We start from the raw sequence: 20,995 nt of genomic DNA, 5'->3' as shown, positions 1-20,995 counted from the left end.
CCATCTAACGGGCAAGCTGCTGATATGGTCCTTTGAATCTCAACTCTAGCAGTTTATAACCTATACGACTAGAGGTGTTCTTTTGACAATGGCAATCTTGTTCTGACCCTACTTCTTTTTAAAAACTTGTTTAATATCTAGTCATGTCTTTACTTCTATATGAATCTAAATATATTGTAAGCATATGTAGCACCAGAACTTAGATGATTGAGATGTTGATACTAATATTTTGATGCATTGAATATCAAGTTTAAATTGGTGCCAGCTTGTGTGCCAACTCTTCTGTTTTCACCACTCTACTTTCCCTGTCCAGCTCTCTCTCTTTCCTTCAGCCCTTTAAAAAGCTTTTATGTTTCCATTCGTATGGAGGGGTTGATTGTTCAAAGTACCAGAAAGGGGCCTAGGACTCCTATCGCATCCAAAGAAACTTAAATAACTCTACCTGCTTATCAAGACAGGTAAGTAAATAAAATATTCCTTTGAAATGACCCTGATGTCTTTCTCATGTTGCTGCAATAATAACTGGATTAGTTTGTCTTATCACAGCCTACTGCCGTGGACATGACTGATGGGCATATAGTGGTCTGCCATGACTGAACGTATCCCCCAGGATGGAGCAAGCAGTTGTGACTTGAGGTGTATCTTGTTAAGCAGATGATTAGTAAAGAACATACTTAAGAAAAGTAATTGAGTGGCATTGGGGCAAAACTTACCTTTTAGTAATATACAGGAGTTGTTACGTGAGAACATATTAACAGTGGTGTCGTCCGTTGTTCTGTCTGAGATGAAGTTCATCTGCTTCGAGAAGTGCTAGTGAGGGGATGCTTTTGAAACTGGTAATTCTTTCCATCAATGGTAATGACACCTTCCTGTTGCCCTCGAATATTGTAAATGTATGTAATACGGAGCTGCAATGTGAAATAGCCTTAGGTTTGTCCTGCACACTGTTTGCACTGGTAAACTATTTTAATTATTTTCTACTAAAACAATAGTACCAAGCTCTGTGGACGGATAGTTTTATTGATATAGTTTAATCCTCTTTGGAGATAATATATAAGTGTATTTTAATGGTCCTTATGCAGCTTCACTAAGGGGTAGGATCTTGTCCAGTACAGCTAACGTTTTGCATCTTTTTCTGTAGACGGTGTGATTTTGGATACATACCACCTGAGTTCACAAAAGCTACATTTCTTATGCTGTGTCATGCTCAGTCAGGTTTTTCTTGTTTTATCTGGAAACAGCAGCCTGCATAATTGTAGAGGGCACTGGTTGGGGGAGATGGGGGCTGGACTGGTTTGGTTGATGTTGGTAGATAGGATGAAAACCCTCCAAATACCATTTTACTCTGCAAGGGTAACTTTGTAAGAAGAGACTCCTTGTTACTTAAAGCTTCTGATTTTATCTTGTACAAAGTGTGTTGGAGCTGTTCCATTAAGACAGCTCAGTTTTTTTTCTCCACTTTGTTTTGCAAAACTAACAAAATTAAAGGGAATGTAATTATCTTCCTGTTTGTATTAGGAGTGTTATTCTTACTGAATTCTAGTTGGATGAAATTTTGTGCAATCAATCAAAACAATGAATTTGCATGGATACTGGTACAGTCTGCATTTGGCCTGCAGAGATTTTGTAGGTGGTTCTGCCCAGGAAAAGTTAGCTTGATTCACATCTGAAATTGAACTTGCTGAACTGGCTGTTGAGCAAGAAGAGGGAGGAGTTTTCTTGCTTGTAAACTGAGCACGTCAGGAAGGGAATCCAGTTATGAATGACATGGCTGGACTCCGGGAATGTGGACATGTTAAACCCCGCGTATGGAGGCTTTGGTGTCATGGCTGCAAGTTGTTTTCTAGTGATAATATTACATGAAAAGCATTTTTGAAGTTGGAATTCATGGATAAATGGACACGCTTGTTCTACTTCCAATGTGAAAGGAGGCTAGCTGAAATTAACTTTCCAAATCAGAAACATATTTTCATCAGTAAAACACATTTTAGTTACTGTGGGAACTGAAAGCAGGCACTGTGTACAAGGCAGACTGCTGAATAAAAGCTTTCCATCAATGCTAGTTTATCAGCTACTGGTCGAGGTAATTTTGCTTCTTTATAGCTCTAAGAGACTGTCCTACTGCTCTTCTCTGTAAAGTAAGAAAATATTGACCACGAATATGAGAAAAGGTTTAAAAAAAAAAAATTACATGTATTTTGCAGCTGTCTTCCTGAAAACTGATCTTGTACAAGCTGGCTGTGGTAATTTGAGGAACAGAGGGAAGGGGCAGCAAGCTATCCGCTTAGTTAAAAGTTTCATTGCGTCTAATTAGTATTTCTGCCAGTCCTGAGAAAGGCACCCAGTTGCACAGGTCAAGGCTGCATCCATGTATCTTTAAAAGACTTAAAATCCACTCATGCTACTGTACCTTCTCCAGAGCTGCTGGGTCATTCTGTCTCTGTAGCATGCGTTCTGTAGCCATACAGGAGCAGTCTCCCTGGTTTAAGACTTTATCCTTCAGAGCAGACAAGCTGTTCACCTGAAGCTTTCTTTCCAAGCTTATTTCTGTTGTTGGATATTACTTCTAATCTTCTATCCTTAAATTTCCTGACCTAATACTTATTCACCCCAAAGTTTAACTTTGTCTTGGCTCCTGCTTATCAACTTCGAATTGTTCTTTTACGATCGTTATGAAATATATTCTTGCCTTTCTTCCCTCCTGTTTGCTACTGAATGTTACCTCTGTGGCAACTGTAAGACTTCTGGATGTGGGAATGTATTTTAGCAACTTGCCCCCTTGGTAGCTCTTTCCGATGAAAGAGAAGAGCGTGCCCGACCCGGCGCCTCCTTCCAGGCTCCCCAGCAGCACTTACAGGTTCAGAGCAGCTGTTGCAAATGGCGAGAGGCCCTGGGACCTCAAATGCAAAGTCTTGCACTTAAAAGAAGCGTGGCCGTGTCGTCTGCACCCGGATTCCTCGCGACCTTCTGTTCAGATCTGTTCCTGGCGCCTGATAACCTACCTACACACTCGGCTCTTCCTTCTGACTCTATACCTAGTTGCTTGTTGTTGGTGTTTTTGTTTTGTATTTTTCCCCACTCCTACTCTTTACGACTTTGCAGGAGGTAGATACAGCAGAACATCTGAAAGGATAACTAGTCTTTCAGCACTTATGAGTCATGTCATTTTTGTCTTGCTTTAAAGAGAGCCCATTGTATCTAGACTGATTCTCCCGGTCCTCGAAAAGTAGGTAGGATAACGTGTTTAAAGGGGGAGGAGGCAGGAGAATGTTTGTTTAATGAAGAAAAAGTAAGTTTTTCAGGATTAACTCTCCACTCAGTCCTATTTATTTGGAGTTATGTTCATAAGAACAATCTCCAAGAGTCCAGATGCCCATGCAAATCTTTGGATGATACCACTTGTTCCCTATCAAATAAAATGCATGTTCTTAGCTGTTTTCACTCTGAACAGAAATTTCTGCGTACGCTGGAACTGCTTTATAACAGGCTTTTCATCTGTGGTTGGTCGAGGTTCCCAGTGTTGCATATTTTAGCTCCCTCCTTTAAATTAGGTGTACAGGTAAGCATGAGAAGGTACTTTACTAATTCTGCAGCACAGAAAATAGTGTCCTGTATGGGACATAGTGAGCTAAAAATCTGGATTTGTTCTCAGATTAGCAGGGATCAACTCTGTTCCCTTGAACTAATGAGGGAAAACCATTCCCCTTCAGTTTGACCCCATGACTAGCTGGAGTGTATGAGAGAACAGCACAGAACAGCATTTGCTAAATGATGTTTACAGTGATAGAACATTTATGAGAATGAGGAGAAAAAAAAACACTTCCAACTTCAGAATGACCCACCAAATTGCACTTGAAATTGTTAGGGTTATTGGTTAGCAATCAAATTTAGTGTTGAGTACTGATGTAACACTAACTGCTAGTAATAAAAATATTTACTGAGACTGGTAAATTAATGTTTATTTAATTCCTTAAATAAATCTCTTAGTGTTTTGTGGTTTTTTTTCTTACCTTGCAGAGTCACAAAGGGAAGTAGTTTGAGACCATGCAGAATTGGAATAGTAGGGCAATGAATGACCTCGTAAATGGTTTGTCTTTAGCGGCAAGATTCAGGAACTGCTTAGCTGTAAGAATCTGGTTTCATTTGCATGTACAAAATACAGGTCTTCTGATATATAGACCCCCAAGTTTGAGCTTTCAGAAGAAGGTGAATACTAAAAAGTTATTACTTGGTTTTGTTTGTAATTTGAGTTCAGTTCTATGTCCTGGATTAGCCTGTCAAGCACATTTTATGGGGTTTAGTGATCTGAAGGGCTGGAAGACTTGAAAGCTTGGCGTACCATCTTTTATTTTTCATGCTTTTGTCTGATCTGCAATTGATTCTTAGTTTTCCATCAAGTGGCTGCTCCACAACTTCTCAGAAGTCATTACCTGAAAGCAAGATTCTTCATTAATCTAATGCATGAAAAAGAGATGTTCGCTAATGGCTTCCCCCAAAGTGCCTTTTTTATGTGCTGCTGTAGTAGGGAAATCTGTTAAGATAATGTGGCGGTGGTGGTGATACTAAGAGGTAACAGAAAAAAGACTGCCAGGCCTGTTGGTGCCGAGAGGATCGCAGTTGTCCGTGTTCTGAGTTACAGAGTAGTTGGTCAGTTGTAGCATGTGCCTCTAATACTGGTTTTGCATGTCATGTTGACATTGAGCCTCATCACCTTGAGCCGTCTCCGTATGTTGTTCCCTCAGTCAGCTACTTTGAGAGATGATTGATCTCAGACTTAGGTCATTTTTCATGTTACAGATCTTGTCAATCTGTCTGGCTCCACCTACATGCAGTGATTCAGCTCCTGATGTGCTGAAATATTCCCTTAAGCCTTCCCACACACAAGTAAGGACTTTTTTTATAATTCTTCTCCAAGCTGCACCCTCTTCTGTGCTGTGCTCAAAGCCTGTATTTTTTGCACGATGTTTGCATGTGCTTGCAGAACAGTGCAGAAAGCAGAGTTTGATCTCCTAAAGGGTGAGAGGAGCAACTACAACAGTTCTCTAAGTATTTTTTGCCCCTGAACTTTGGATCCTATTTATAGCATTTGGCTAACGTGCTGTGATTTAGGCAAATGGATAACTGTGGGGTGTTTTGGTTTGTTGGGTGGGGGGTCCCCCCCCATGTGTTCAGTAATCCCCTCTTTAGGGGTTGATCTACAAAAGGATGGTCTTTATAGCAGAACAGATATTCTAGCTAGGGTGTTGTAACTTCTGCCTTTGCACACTTGACCTGGAATAAGAGTGGCTGTTGCAGAAGTGTACTTGGGGGAGTTAGGCTTGCATAGCTGTGGTGGTACTAATTACTCTGCTGTAGTGTTATTGCTCTGTTTCCCCATACAGAAAACAGCTTAACGGGCTGATACACCTCTGCTTTGCTTTAGTAAAGTGTTCTTTAATTCCCTGTACATATACAGGGGATTGTGTTGGTCACTTTGGGGGACATCTTTGTTCTGTGGATGATCAAAGACTGAGTGATTACAGGCAGCACAAAGAGGCAGCAGAAGCAATTGTGAATGAGCCCCGCTAGGAAATGGGGAAACCACCTGGAGGGATGGGCTTGGAAACAGTAAGCAAATGGGGAAACCACCTGGAGGGATGGGCTTGGAAACAGTAAGCGGGCGCCTTCTCTCTTTTCTTGTGTTCAGGGGAGTTGGATCTTCTGTATGGTTGTGTTTTGGTAAAGAAACAGAGTTGTGCTAAAGGACTTCTCTAATTTGTATAATCCATTTTCTCTGTTAATGGGAGGCACAAGTCTCTTAAAGACCTGCTAATTACCCAGGTTAAAAAATACAAAGGCAACTTGGTGTCATGAGTGAAATTAAGAATCTAAGAAGAAAAGCGTGAGCTAGTTCTGCTGAAAATGGAACAGATCAGAGGCATAACATGCCAAAAGCACTTAAAATAACAACTGGCAGTTTCTCTAGGTGGTGCTGGACTTGACGTAGTGATTTCCCAAAAGGACTCTCTCGAGTACCGAGTAGGCAAAAATGCCAGCGTGTGGAGCCAGCGTTGCGGTTCCCGAGGTGAGTTTGGAAGCCCACGTACAACACTTCTCACGGGGCTTGAGAGATGGTGATGTGGTGGCCAGCGGTGGCAGGGAGTGTGGGTCAGTATTGGAGTTGCAGCAAGGACATAAGGAGCTGTTCAGACACAGGTGTAGTCTTCTATGTTGGTGCAGGTTGCCCAGAGGAGTTAGCAGTGTTGGTTATTAATGAGTTTTCTACAGTTTCTGGAAATAGGAGAAGCTCAGAAGGGAGGGTTTGTACTGTTGTCTCAAGTAGTGGAAAACCCACTATTTTTAGTAGTTTAGTGGGGTGTTTCAGCTTACTAGGTTAAACATTTTAGGAAGCAAGAGGGGGAGATGTCTCGCAGCCAGCTCGTGTGGCTCAAATCTGCTGGTTTGGCCACGTCTGTCCCTGGAGGAGAAGCTTCAGTCCGCAGTAGGTGCGAGCTCTGCGTAACATGCCTGGAGCCTGCCAGCAATCTGACCAGCTCTGCGGCACGGGGAAGATGAGTCTGAAGTGGGAGGGTTCCCAGAGCTGCGCTCATGCCGCTGCATCCGTGTAAGCACCGAGGAGTCTGGATGGATACGGACGGATCTCTGTGAAAGTGAGCTGTGAACGCTTTGGGGGAAAACAGGCGTTGCAAGGCTTCCTCTGCAGCAGCCATCCAGAAAGAAAGAACCGGTGGGAGCTGGCTGCCAAGACCTCTGAAGGTAAAACAGGAGGAGAGGAAGCTTGTTCCCTGTTTTCATGAAACTTGTCAGCAGCTGGAAGATGTTGGGTTTAGTTGGTAGGTAAGAGAAATGGAAAGAAGTGAGGAGGCAGTTCCTGGTGGCTGTTATGTCGCTGGAAAGATCCCATAGAAGTTTGAGGTGACCCATTCAGAGTATCAGAAGGTGAAAGTCCTCCTCCATAGGAGAGTCAGCAGCTGAAGGGCAAAACTTGGAAGCACAAGGACAGGCCACGTGGCTCGTGTGTTGGGGCCACTGACCAGCAGGAGTTAATGTTTCCCAGGATCTGTGAAATGTGAACAGAGTGGGTGTTCCGAAGTGGGGGTTTCTAGACCAGACACTGATGGTTCCTGCAATTAAAAACAATCCCAAGCGGAATGTCCCAAAGGTGGCGATTGGGAAACACAATTATGTGAAAAAGGAGAAAACAAAGCTTGAGAGCAGGACCTGTGGAATTTGAGCATCTGGGCATTTGAGGTAGTGGGTGAGCCGATAATTGGTCTTGACATGGTGACAGTGAATTAGTGTGCTGTGCCAGCCCTGCCAGGAAGGGTTTCTTAAAGCTCTGTCTGTGGCAGGTCCCTGTGAAGCAGTGGCCCAGGTGGAACACATGATTTGGAGGGAACTGTTTTCCTTGAGCCAGCTGCCTTGGGGGGAACCCTCACGGTGGGGACCTGCCGGGGCGGTGGGCCGGGGAGGGAGGCTGGGGTCTTGGGGCACAGAAGCTGGGGCGGCTCTGTCTGGAGCAGAAGCAGAGGAGCGCTGGGCGCGACGGGCAGCGAGTAACCCCTGCAAAGCAGGAACTAAAGAACCAAGGGAGAAAGGTGGGAGGAAGGACGAAGGCTGTATGTTTTGTTAGCATTTGTAACTCGGGAAGGAGGACGTGTCCTTCAGTACCCAAAGCGTAGCCGTGCCGCAGCTCCGTACCCTCGAGCGCTCGATAAACTGCGTGGTCCCGGCGTGCGTGGAACGGGGGGACGGGACCAGCCTGCCGGGGTGCCCCGAGGAGCGGCCGCCGCTCGCTGCGCCGGTTTTGCTTTGACCCCAGTCCCGTTTCCCAGCAGTGTTAGAGCGGCAGCACCCGCCTCGCCGGGCTGGGACTTCTGACGGGAGTTCGCCCAGATGGGACCGCGTGGGCTCGAGGGAGCTGTGGTGTGAACTCCCGAGTACCGGCAGCGCCGAGCCCGCCGCCGCCTCGCCGAACTGCGCTTTCGGCGTCGTTTTTAAGGCGTCCCTGCAACCGAGGGCCAGACCGTGCCTCCAGGGCGGGAAACGCTGGCTGTCCGAGCTGCGGAGGGCAGCCCCGTAACGCTGCGGCTCCGCCGTGCGGCCGCCACGTCCGCGCCGCCCCGGGCTGTGCCCCGGCCCCCGGGCTCTGGCCCCGGCCCGGGCGCGGGCCCCGCGCGCTGCCCCCGCCGGGGGCGGGGCCGGGGCAGCCGGACACGCGCGGGCGGTGCCGAGTTCGCGGGCGGGGCGGGGCCGGCCCCGCCTCCTTCCTGCGGCGGGGCGGGGCCGCCTCCCGGGGGGCGGGGGCGCGGCGCGCGCATGCGCGCGGCGGGGCGCGGCCCATTGTCGGGGCGGGCTGACGTCGGGGCGGGGCGGGGGCGGCGCGGCGGGGGGCGCGCAGAGAGGCGGCGTGCGGCGGGCACCGCCACCGCCCCGGCCCGCTCCGCTCCCGGCCAGCCGCCGCTCCGCCGCCATGCCCGGCTCGATCTACCAGCCCGAGGGCGGGCAGCCCGCCCGCGGCCCGCCGCGCTGCCTGGCGCTGCTCAGCCCGCCGCCGCCGCCGCCCGCCGGGCAGGAGCCGCCGCCGGAGCCCGAGCCCGGGCGGGAGCGGGAGGGGCCGCCGGCGCAGGACGAAGCCGCCGCCCTGAGGTTCGCCCTGGACCAGCTCTCGCTGCTGGGGCTGGAGGAGGCGGGCGAGCGCGGGCTGCGGGCGGCGGAGGCGGGCGGCGCGGGGCCGGAGGAGCCGGAGGCGGCGGCGGGAGGCGCGGGGCCGGGCGGCCTGCAGGCGCGGGAGCGCGGCGGCGGCTCCCCCCCGGCCGCCGGCGCCGCCTCCCCCCCGGCCGCCTTCGGTAACTTCGCCCCGCACCTGGCGCCGCCCGCCGCGCTGCTGGCCGAGCCGCTGGGCGCGCTGGGGAGCAGGAAGAAGAGCGTGAACATGACCGAGTGCGTGCCCGTGCCCAGCTCCGAGCACGTCGCCGAGATCGTGGGCCGGCAAGGTAACACCCGCCCCGCGGGGGGGACGCGCCGGGACCCCCTTTGTCCGCCCCCGAGCGCCCCGCGCCTTCCCCGGGGCGGCGGCGCCGCCTCCCGCCGGACGCGCCGGCCCGGCCCGGCCCCGCGTTATTTGGGTCAGTTTTGGGGCTTTGTCTCCGTGCCCGGCAGCGCGGAGGCGGAAACTTAACGGCGACAAATCCCGCGGCCCTGAAACTCCTCCCGCGGACGCGCCTTCGCCGTGGGTGCCAGGAGCGAGAGCTGCTCGTCTTTGTGCCCGTCCCCAGCGCGCTGCCTGGAAATGTTAATTAAACTAGATCGGCCGGCGAAACGGCACGGGTGGGACAAACGCCGTGTGCGCTCGGAAAGTTCCCGGGCGCCACGCGAGGCCGTGGGAGCAGGCAGGACTCCAAGTGCAGGCGAAAGCTTTGATTTTATTGTAGTTGAGTGCCCCCCCCCGCCCCCCCCCTTCAGGTCGGTGTCTCGGACGTGGCGTGTCAATGATGTTCGGTAGCTCCGGTTCACAGGTAAAGGAGGGCGAACCCGCTCGGGGCTGCGGGGGGGCTGGGCAGGCAGCGGCGGGGCGCGCACCCCGCTCAGCTGTCACAAAGGGCCGGGCACGCCTCAGCCCCAGCCTCTCCCTGGGTGGGTGTGCCTGGCGTGGGCTTTGTCTCGAGGAAATCCGAAATAGCCCTCAGCCAAAGTTTCACCTTTTTTTAAAAAAAAAAGAAGGGGGGCAAGACCCTGGCGGGGGAGGATTTAAGAGGAAAAATAAAAAATAAAATAAAAGGGAAGGGAGCCGCTGCCCGCAGGAATGCCGGCGGCGATGGGCAGTTCGGCTCACCGGGAGCCTGACCCCCCGGGCGTTTTTGCCACGCAGGGCCCTGGCAGCCCAGCCTCGCCCTCGCTCCGGCGGCCCCCGTCCCTCCCCGGCCAGGGGGCCGCGGGCCGGGGGGCCGGGGGGCTTTTTTCCCCGGGGGGAAGCGGGGAGCTGGGCAGCCTCATTGTTCTCTTTGTTAGCCAGAGCCATGCTGGGATGAGCGCGGTGACATCATGCTCTGCGCTTCCCATTGGCCTGCGCCGCCTCCCAGCCGGCCCCGCTTCCCGGCCTCCCAACTTTCCGCGCACCCCTCGCCGGTCCCACCGCCCCGGCCCTGGGGTCCCAGCGGGCTGCCGAGCCCACCCGGGGCAGCCAAGCGGCGTGGCGAAGCCCGATGCCTCGCCGGAGGAGAGGAGCGCGGTGCCGCGCCCTGCTCGGGAGGATCCTCCTTCCCCTTGGGCTGGATGGGGACCTGGGTCGGGTGGCCCCGCCGGCGGGCTCTGCGGACCCCCAGGGTCCAGCAACGTGAAAGCAAACCTGTAACGGGGTCTGGCCTCTGCTGGGAAACGCGCTGGCCCTGCGAGTTCAAGGAGGCTGGAGCGAACGGCTGCTTTCGGGCCGGCGAGCTGTCGGTTGGCACCCTTTCTCGCAGCGGCTGGGGTTGGGTGTTTCGGCTGCGGTGAGGCCCCAGTGCTGCGCCTCCAGCACCCCGACGGGCTAAATGTGCACCCGGGTACCTGCCCCAAACACCTCGTGCAGAGTTTGGGCGCTCCCTAAGCTCCACGGGCTCGTGGGACTCCTGGAAAAGAGCTGCAAAAGAAATTATTATACCAGCTTGAGGAGGGGTGCTGGGGGGCACCGTGTCCCATGGGTAGGCTCGGAGGGGACCTGGGGCCAGTGGTGGGCTGGAGCTACCTGCTGCTGCCCCAGCCCGCGGGCAGGAACAGCTCTCCTGGGGGTTTTCCCCCATGTGTTTCCTGCCCCTCTCCTGCTCTCAGCTTTTCTGCAGCTCCCAGCCTGTTTGGACGCCATGCCGTGGCCCTGTCGTGCTGGGTTTTTGGTGTGAAGGGGGGCTCGGCATTTGGCACCCCCCGGTTCTCGCTGGCGGGGGGTGCAGTTGGGCAGCATCGAGGGGACAGGGCTGTCAGCAGTGTCTTTGTGCTCTGGCTGCTCTCTGGTGCTGCCGGCAGCTGTTTTAAATCAGGATGTGCGAGGCCGGTGCAGCCTGAGCAGGGGCAATACTGAGGTCGTTCGCAGCTGCCCGCTTCTCCGGGTCTCACACCGAGCTCAAAAATGAGCGGAGCCCTTCTCGCTCGCCTCATCCTGCACCTGTGCTGGCTCCCGGGTCCTTCTGGTCTCCAGGTCCCCCCCGTGCGAGCCTCCCTCGGTCTTTGGTAGCCCCGTGGCAGCGGGGCTCTAGCTTCGCAGCAGCGTGGAGCCGAGCCTTGGGGTGCTTCATCGGGCCTGGCGTCGTTCCAGTGGCGAGATGTGCTGCTGGTGATGCTGCGGGCCTGGGTCAGGCTCCCTCAGACCCTGTCCCCGTCGCTCTTGTCTTTCCTGCACTACCCAGCCCGGCCATGACCCATGGAGTGGGCGCTTGTGGTGCCACCGCACTCGGAACGTAGGAAGACATGGATGATATTGGGTGCCCTGGAAGGGTCTTGAGTTGAGGCAAGGCTGGGTTTCTCTCCCCATACGCTGTGTCCTGAGGAGCTGCTCTTGGGGCACTTTGGGACCGGTCCTGCTGTCCCCAGAGCCCAGCAGCCCCTCGCTGCCGTGGGAGTGAGCAGGGACGTGGCTGGGAGGTCCCGGCAGCCGGGGCAGCGCTTTGCCCATCAGACCAATGCATGGCTATCCTATGCGGGCTGAGGTGGGACAGAGGCTGTCGGATGCAATTTCTCCTACTTCTCCTTTTTCTTCAATTTCTCTCCTCCAGATCCATTAATTTAACCCTTTCCAGAAGGGAGCAGCAGCAGCTCAGCAGGTAAATCTTTGTTGTGTAAAGCAAATCTGTGTTTTCTTAAATGAGCTGGAGAGGCGGTTGCCACGACCCCTCGTCCGGATCGGCATCGGTGATGGTGTGGAGCGGCGTCTGCCAACCGAGATCTGCGGCTTCTCTTCTCCCTGCCCACATGGCTACCAAAAGGCAGCATGGCCTGGCGGGATTACGTGGCCGTGCCTTCGCGTGCAAGCCCGTTCATGACTCCTGCCGTGGGAGGAACCGTCTCCAGAAAGTGCTGTGGGCATTGATTGCAGCGGTGTGGGCTCATCTTGCTAACCAGCAAAAAGAGCAGTGGTGATAACGGAAATCACTGGGGAAAAGGGAGATGGGGAGCATGGCGCGGGCTGGACGTTAGACCTGCCCTGGCTCTTGCGTGTTGGCACCGTGCCGGTGTTGGAGGTGTGTTTCCAGCAGCTTCTGCCCCAACAAGGCCAAGAGGGCGATGGGCGGCTGGTGCAGCCGAGAGCCCTGGGCTCTACTCTCCCCTCCTATGCCATGTGCCTTTCGTGGGACAGAGCCAGCCACGGCTCCTCTCTCGGGCTCTGCTTCCCCATCTGCGACATGCAGGGCCTGTTCGCAGCTTTGCGAAGGATTTGGGGAAGTTGCCGTTTATAGAAGACACTGGGATGCTCGAAGGGGAGATCCAGGGAAGGATGAAATGCGCAGCTCTCCTCCCTGCCAGAGCGCAGTGGGCATTCTGGTGCTTGGAGGGTGCACAGGGAGACCACAGGCCTCGGTTTCTGGGCCAGCCTGAGCATCTGTAAACCTGCAGTGGATTGCTGGGGCTGCGATGAATCCTCTCATATTTCTGAGCCCTGGGCTGCTGCTCTCTGCTGTCCTCTGCCCATCATGCCACGTCCTTTGAGGCTGGCCTGGCTGCCTCCTCCCACCTCTCTGGGTCGTGGCAGAGCCAGAAACTCCTGAAGTCGGTCGCACAGATTGAGCTGATCGCTGAAGTATCTGTCTGCACATCTTGGCTCTGGCCCCGGCTTCCTCCTCTCTGGCCCGAGGCGAGGAGCCCAGCCTCCCTGCCTCGCTTTTCCCAGTGTCTGGAGAAGAAACAAAGGTGTGATGTGCCTGCCTCCCGCAGCGTGGTTGCAAGGATGAATTAATTACTGTTTGCAGAGAGGTGGGAAGAAGCGTTCAGCAAGAGGGGAGATGACATGCGATGGAGGTGCAACGTGTTCTCCTCCACATCTGGCCCCAGTCCTGGCGCATCCTGTGCCATTCGCCTGTAATGAAGGGGACCGGGAGTGCCGTAACGCCAGATCTGAGGCCAGGAGATGCTGCAGAGCTGGGGAAGAGGAAGGGCAATGTCTTTCTGCAGTGGGTAGCACGCTCCAGAGGGCTGGGTGCAAGGCATCAGCCAGCTCCTGGGCTGCGGAGGCTGTGGTGAACACAGAGTCCTCCTAGTTGATGCCATTAAAGGCTCTTCCAGGAAAGCTCTGTTTGCTCTTTCTTGGGTTTTCATAGCTCGGAGCTGGGTGCTGCAAGCACAAAGCTCCTTGGGCAAATGGAGACGTGGTCTGGCCAGGGGGATTGGCTGGCTTTGTCCTCCTTACGTGGAGGAGGCCACCTTATGTCAAAGCAGGTGCTGGCCGGGCCACGCTGGGGATCAGCAAGTGGATGAGCTGTGTCGCGTCTCTTATCTCTTGCCTGGGTAACCGCAGGAGCGCAGAGGATGGAGAGGCACTTCCCAGCCCGCTGCCCCAGCCTGTGCCGTACTGGTTTTCGTGGGCTCTTGCGATAGTCGCAGCCCTGACCCGACTGGGGCTCCTGGCAGAGGGCGAAGTCCTCTTTGGTGGTGCCAAGAGAGGACGGTCAGGGAGAGCAGCCTTTCCTGGGGTGCCGCCTCCATCACTGCCTCATCCCGGAGAGAATCCCCTGGGATTCTGTTTCTTGTCTGAAACTAGTGATTTCTCAGCCCGGGGGAGGTGGGATGGGTCCAGCCAGGGCGCTGCGGCTCCGCGGGGCAGCTTTATGGAGTGGAGCGTGCCGGGAGCTGCGTGGGGTGCACAGAGAGCGGTTCAGAGCTGGCAACAGTGGAAGACGAGAAGGGTGTGGAGTCTGGAGGCAGGAGGGTTTGAGAGGAGCGTCCAGCTCGCACCCCTCCATCGGTGCCATCTCTGCAGGCAGAGCTGGGTGGTGGCGTGAGGGGCTGTGAGTTGGGGGCGTTGTGTGTGCTCGAGAGCCCCGGAGCGAGGGTGTTTGCTTGCAGCTGAGCATGGCCACGGGTTGTCGTGATGAGTTTGGGCCCACGGGGACTCCAAGCTCTTCCAGAGAGCTGTAACGTGGCAACTGAGCCGCTCCTGGGCTCTGGTGGAACCCAGGCTTTGGTGTTGAGAAGGGACCTGTTGGGGCTGCAGCAGCCCTAGCTCTGCCCACCCCCCCCACCCCCCCCCCCTGGTTTTGGGGGTGTTTTCTTTTAGATCTGAAAAGTGCTTTTAAAGCCACCTTCTTTATAGACTTGTAGCAAAGTCTGGCACCTTGTTTTCCTCCTTCCTCATCTTTAATGCTGAGAGCCAGCCCTGACAACCACTTCTGCTTGGTTGAGGTAAGGCGCTTGATCCGGCAATGCCAGGGTGAGGGCATCCCTGTGGTGAAGCTCGCCGGCAAGGCCGGGTGGTCCCTGGTCCTCTCCACAGCCCCCATCCGGCACGGCCCCATTTTGGCGGGGTTGTGCTGCACCGACTTCAGAGGGATGCAGCCATCCAGGATGGTGTTTCCACAGCATGCTTGGGTGGGGGCTTGTGGAGACTCATCTGAAATATCTCATACTGGTGTGGGTCATTCTCCCAGCTGCAGGTTGGTGGTTAAACCACTGGTGTCACACAGTTCGAGTACCTCTGGCTCTGCGGAGGGGCATTGGGGGACTTGGCCATAGGGTGTCAGCATCTTCCCGAGCGTGGGCAGGAGCAGCCTTGGCTCAGGTGCCTCTCCGGGGCGCAGATGTGAGGGAGGACAGGGCCGTACTGCTGTGAGGTTGTGTCTCTTCACCAGTTCCTGGTGTTGCAGACCCGTAGCTCGCTGTGCCGTGTGGGTTTAAATGCTTCACCGAATCCTAGCTTGGGGAGGCTGCCCATCCTTCCCAGTTGGGGCTTTTAGGACCTGCTGCCTGGGGGTCCCCACGGCCAAGGGGTGGCTTAGGTGGAATTTGGGGCTGGGGGCAACAGCAGGACATGCTGGTACCTGGGTGGGGCCACGGTGCTGTCCCGGCTCTGCTTCCACCACATCCCCGATGCGCCCGTCCAGGAGCACTCACCGGTGTGCTGCGATGGCGGAGGCTCCTCACTCAGAGCAGTGCAAGTGCGGTTCCTGGTGCAGATGCCAGCGTGTGGCCTCGGGCAAGCGGCTTCCCCGCCTGATGCCTCCTTTTCTGCAATGTTTCCCCACACGGCTTTGTGGGTGGGCAGGGAGGGGAGCCAGCACCCCCGCTGCCCCGGACCTGCCGCCATCCTCTTTTACGCCAGGATTGGAAAAAACAGCTCTGACCCATGGTGCATTTTCCTGTGCCACAGATGACCCAAGCACGGCACAGGCGTGGTGGCCCTGGCAGCATCCAGTAGCCACGGGTCGTGTGTGTTGTTCCTGCCCTTGCTTGTTTGAGGAGGGTGGAGCTGGGCAAGGCAAGCACCCCTTTAATTTTTAACCCAGGTTTCTGGCTTTGCCCCTAGGAAGGGCTTGCAAGGTGCAGCCGGATAAACTCTTCCTCCATTTTGTGCTGCCGTAGCATCAGTTCGGTCCCACCGGTGCAGCCGGCACGGTGGAGCAGGGCGAGGAAGAGCCTTGCTGTGCCGTGCCCCCTGCGGGACATGGCTCCCGAGCAGCTCCTGGCAGCTGCCGATACCTTTGGATCTTGAAATTGCTGCTTCCTGCTGCGAAGGGTGAATTTCGGACCTTGGGTGTGAGGCTGGTGTCCGCGGGAGGCACTGGCAGAGCCCCGCGGTGGCTCCCAGCCCGGCTGCCCTTGCCCGCTGCCACCATGCTCGTCCTGTTTGCCAAGCAGCGGAGCAGAGGGAGAGCTTATAGCAGGTACCAGAATAAATCGGGGAGGGAAACGTGGGAGTCGCAGGCACCTTGCTCTGGACAGCCTCGCAGAAGCTGGCACATGCTTAAAGAAAACTTCACCTTTGATGGTTGCTGGTTCTGCCCTGCCCCAGTGACCCGGCCATTGCTTTCCCCACTGTATGCCCCCAGCCATAAATACACCTTCCAGTTGTTGTGCTAAATTAGGAAAAGACTGGACAAACCCTTCTCCACCCACATTCCTCCTCTGCGTGTCCCCACAGCCGCTCAGCGGCTTCCCCGGCTCCGGGGAACAGGGCAGCTCTGTGCTGTCCCCAGCCCTGCCTCTGCCTGGCCAAGCCCGGCTGGCCGCGCCAAGGGTTGAATGTGGGCTCGTCCCGCTGCCCCAGCCCTTGGGGCAATGCAAGGTGGGAGGAACGTTTGTTTGTTGCAACAAGTGCTTGGAGGTGGCCTTCAAATGCTTTCAGCCTGGCTTGTGTGAAATCCAGAGGGTTCCCCCCCTTAGGAGGGAGATCTCAGCAGGTCTCCTGCCTCCCCAGCTCTGCTTATCTGCCTGCGCCCCTCCCAGATTCCCCCCCAACCTGCCTGTCACCATCCTGGGACCTTTGCAGGCAGCAGGCAGGGCATGCGTGGAGCTGCCAGCACCTCAAGGCAGCCTGGAGCCGGGCAGGGGCTGCGCTGGCTGGTGCAAGCTGCTTTCGAGGTTTTTTGGAGGAAGTGTCCAGAGAGGCCGGTGTCATCGCGCGTCAGCTCCCTGGACGTGGCTGTCGGAGGGGTTAGTGCTGCCAAATAGCCAGGCTGTGACACCCAGCACAGCTGCTGCTCACTTATTTTGACAGTTTTTACTTCTTGTTATTCGTGATGCTTAATGCCGTGGTAAATGCACCGTGCACGGTTCTCCAGGAATAGCACGGCCCCCGTTAGGGCTCTGCTCTCCAGCTGCTAGCGGGCGCGGGTTGGTTTGCCTGGTTGGGACAGACCTGCCTGAATGTCCTGTGCCGCCCCAGCCCCGGCTGAGTCCCTTCAACCTTCCGGGGCTCTCCCTTCTCCAGCCTTGCAGCTGGAAGAGCAGCCCTGCCCTTCCTCAGGGAGCGTCTGGGAAGAGGAGGAGGAGTGCCCCGAGCGAGCTGTTTGCGGAGGAGCCAGCCGGGCGCTTGCGGCTGCCTTGGCTGTGTCTGCGAGGAGTCGAGCTCTCCCCGTCAGTGTGCGGCTATTTATCGATGTGGATCTGCAGCAGCAGCATTTGCAGTGGACAGGGACGGTCTCGGGGCTCTGATCGGGCAGCCTCCATCCCTGCGGGCTCCCCGCTTTGCTTTGGGTGCCCTGCAAAGCTCAGGGGGTGCGTGGGAGGTGGGAGACGGGGGATCGCTCGCCCTCGTGTGCCGGGAGCGGAGGGCGGGCAGCCGGGCTGAGCTCCTGGTGCTGTGCGCCTGGCTCATGTGAATTTAATTAAGTGCGTGCACTGGAGTGCAGGCAGAGCGGATGCAATTAGCAGGGCTGGGGTTGCAGGGAGCGGTGCTGCACTTGCGGCCCCTTGGCGAGAGCAATGGCGACCGGTCCCGGAGGAGAGCAGGAGCCTTTTGCTGGACAGGCGCCGCAGGGACTGGCAGCTGGAGCCCAGCTCGCCCACGGGAGGAGAGGGCAGGGACTTGCTCGAGGTTGTGCGAGGCAAAGGCAGAGCTGGCAGCAAAGCCCCGGTCTCCTGCGTCCCGGCCTGGGCTCTGCCTGCTGAATCATGTTCCTCGTGCGGGGGAAGCAGGTCTTTCCAGAACGGGGAGAGCTGGTGCCCCGTGAGCACCCCTGCCCCAGCCGGCCAGGGTGCAGCCTCTCTGCCCTGGGGTCTCGTCCCTCAGGGCAGGGAGAGGGAGGCAGGGGGTGCCGGTGCTGCCTGGCCGCGGGGAGCCCCAGCTCCCCCGTCCCTCCGGGCCATTGCTGCTGCCGCTGGGGTGCGGCCAGGGCTGTTTCTCGGGTTTGGCTGCTGGCTGAGAGGTGTCGACAAACCTGCAGGATCCAAACAAGCCTTTTCCTTCCCTTCCACCTTCAGTGTCTTTTTTTTTTTTCCTTGCACCTCCTTAAACAGCTTTTGAGTAAACCCGGCTTCCCATCCCCTCAACAGCCCAGGAAGTGCCCCCATGGCTGCCTGCCCCGGCCTCACGCGCTGTCCCGGCCCTCGGGAGCTGGGCTGCAGGCTGCATCCTGCGGGTCCTCGATCCCCACTGCGGTGCAGAGGAGGTGGTGGCAGAGGGTCAGGCCGGGGCCAGGAGCCTGGTGTGTCTCGGACGATCCGGTGCAGCCCCCCAGCACCGAGCTGTGAGCCCCTGGCTGCCTTTGAGGCGGGAAGGACCCATCTCTCCAAGGGTGTCTGTGCTGCAGGTGCAGAACCAAAGGGACCTGCTGGTTCCTGCTGGTCCTGCATCTCCCCATCCTGGGTGAGCCTGGGGTCCCCACGAGGTCTCAGCTTTGACGTGTCATTTTTTTCCCCTTCTCCTTGCTCTGCAGGCTGCAAAATCAAAGCCCTACGCGCCAAGACCAACACGTACATCAAGACGCCGGTCAGGGGCGAGGAGCCCGTTTTCATCGTGACTGGGAGGAAGGAGGACGTGGAGATGGCGAAAAGGGAGATCCTCTCGGCCGCCGAGCACTTCTCCATGATCCGAGCGACACGCAACAAAGTGAATGGGCTGACGGGAGCGATGCAGGGGCCCCCCAACCTGCCGGGACAGACCACCATCCAGGTGAGGGTCCCGTACCGTGTGGTGGGGCTGGTGGTAGGGCCCAAGGGAGCCACCATCAAGCGGATCCAGCAGCAGACACACACCTACATCGTGACGCCCAGCCGGGACAAGGAGCCTGTCTTCGAGGTGACGGGCATGCCCGAGAACGTGGACCGGGCTAGGGAGGAGATCGAGGCGCACATCACCATGCGGACAGGCTCCTTCATCGACGTCAATGCCGACAACGACTTCCACTCCAACGGCACCGACGTCTGCCTCGACCTGCAGGGCAGCACGGCCAGCCTGTGGGCCAAGGCTCCCCACCCTGCCCGCCGCCCCTCGGCCGCCCTCCGCAACGACAGCCTCAGCTCCCTGGGCAGTGCCTCCACCGAGTCCTACTACAGCGGGCGGGTGGCAGACGCCAGCCCCACCAGCCCCTACAGCACCAGCAGCGGCTTCACCTTCAGCGAGCCTCCGGCCCCTCTGGGCTCGGAGGAGTGCGACTTCGGCTTCGACTTCTTGGCCCTCGACCTCACGACACCCACCACCATCTGGTCGCCCTTTGAGCGCTCGGGCAACCCCTTGCAAGCCTTCAGCAGCTGCTCCTCCGTCAATGGCTCGCAGAGACGCAACAGCGGCACGGCCACGCCGCGCCATTCGCCCACCCTCCCCGAGAGTGGCGGCGTGGCCCTGGACCACCCCTTAGCGCGCCGCATCCAGAGCGACCCCGTCAGCACCTTGTCCTGGCTGCCCACCCAAGGCTCGCTGTCCTCCTTCTCCAACAGTACCGGCTACTCCTCCTCCTCCTCCCTGCCTGGCAGCATCTCCGCTGCCTCGGGCTCGCCCACCGACTCCAGCAGCTCCGACGGGCACCGCAAGAGCTCCCGCGAGTGCATGGTGTGCTTCGAGAGCGAGGTGATCGCTGCCTTGGTGCCCTGCGGCCACAACCTCTTCTGCATGGAGTGTGCCATGCGCATCTGCGGCAAAGCTGAGCCCGAGTGTCCCGCTTGCCACACTCCCGCCACGCAAGCCATCCACATCTTCTCCTAGCCGGGCCCGGCTCGCCAGGGTGGCCAGCCCTCCCCTCCACCCCAACACAGCTTTTTAAGGACTTTAAACTGTTTAAATCAACCTTTTTATTTAATAACGGATCCGATGGGCGCACGGGGTGGGGGGGGGAAGGAGAGGCTGCTGCTTGCTGGCTGGAGAGGCGGACAGGGCAGGACGGCGGGGCGGGAGGGTGGCCGAAGTACAGGGGGTCGGGAGGGGTGGGGAAGAAGGGGCCGACGAAGACAACGAGGAAGAGGGGTGTGAAACTGCAGAGAGGAGGAAACTCTGATGTTTACAGAATAGCTTTAACTCTTCACCCAGCAGCTGGGAGGAGGAAGCCCAGCTGTTCTTCAACAGTCCTTCCCAAATAACAGTATTCAGTTTGCAAAGTTAAATAAACAGAAAGAAAAGGTCCGGTTGCACTTTTTATTTTAGGACACGCAAGGGTTGTCTTTTATTTTTTTAAAATCATTCTATTATTATTATAATTTTTTTGTTGTCGTTCCTTTTGTATGTAGTTATTTTTTTGGATGATTCTTGATGGTTCTATAAATATATATATATTATTTTTTTTGTAACGCAGGTCTATCTTCTATTTTGCCAATGTGAAAACTGCCCAAAAACACGTGATGAGAGGTCGGGGGTTGTGGCTGGAGGGGCCAGGCCGGGCGGGGGAGCTCGCGGGACGGAGGGGGCACAGTTACCATGCCATGTCGCAAAAACCAGACAGATTTCTATCTCCTTTTTATTTTGTGGTTGGTTTGTTTTTTTTTTCTTTTTTTTTAGTTTTATTTTTTTATTTTTTACCTCTTTATGTATATGTAGGGAATTTATAGGAAAATATGTACTTTATTGAATAAATTTTAAAAACTAAAATATATTTTATTTTAAAAAGAAAATAACGGACCTTTAACCTTACATGGCTAAAGTACTGATTATATATTTGCTGAGCTGACTTGACGGTTATGAAAATTGTATCAAGAGTTTTATTTTTTGACTTCAAAGCCTTCTTAATAAAGACTTTTTACTATATATGAATTCATGTGCTACCTACGGTGTCTCACTGCCTGCAGCCTCTTAGTGCCCGTTCCAGCATCCTCGGACTGGCCCCCCTGCTTCCCGTGCGCCGGGGGCACGGACCCTCCTGCAAACCCCGTGGCCGAGCCGTGACTCCCTGGGGCAGCCGGGGCGCAACGTGGGATGGGGTGAAGGGGAGAACGCACCCTGTGAGCACCCCCGGGCCTCACCGCTTCCCTGGGTGCCATCATCCGGCGTCGGGTGACCGCGGCACAGTTTGCCACCGTGTCTTGCTGCACCGGGGCTGCTGCACGCCCCGCTGCCGCAGCTCTCCCTGGCTGTGCTGGGGCTTTCGAGGCGACTGTCGGAAAGTGC

General features: G+C 56.0%; 1 protein-coding gene across 1 annotated transcript; it reads left to right on the top strand.

The window, feature by feature from the left end:
- Positions 1-8,374: 8,374 nt before the first annotated feature.
- On the top strand, positions 8,375-19,784 carry MEX3D (mex-3 RNA binding family member D). The gene is made up of 2 exons (XM_072845070.1): positions 8,375-8,996; positions 18,339-19,784. Exons 1-2 carry the CDS (start codon positions 8,474-8,476, stop codon positions 19,601-19,603), a joined length of 1,788 nt encoding a protein of 595 aa, XP_072701171.1. The 5' UTR covers positions 8,375-8,473; the 3' UTR covers positions 19,604-19,784.
- Positions 19,785-20,995: the final 1,211 nt, after the last annotated feature.

This window comes from Ciconia boyciana, chromosome 24 (genome assembly GCF_034638445.1).
Source record: "Ciconia boyciana chromosome 24, ASM3463844v1, whole genome shotgun sequence".
NCBI classification, from domain to species: Eukaryota; Metazoa; Chordata; class Aves; order Ciconiiformes; family Ciconiidae; genus Ciconia; species Ciconia boyciana.
The sequence above is the reverse complement of the archived record's forward strand: the minus strand, read 5'-3'. Positions and strand labels throughout refer to the sequence as shown.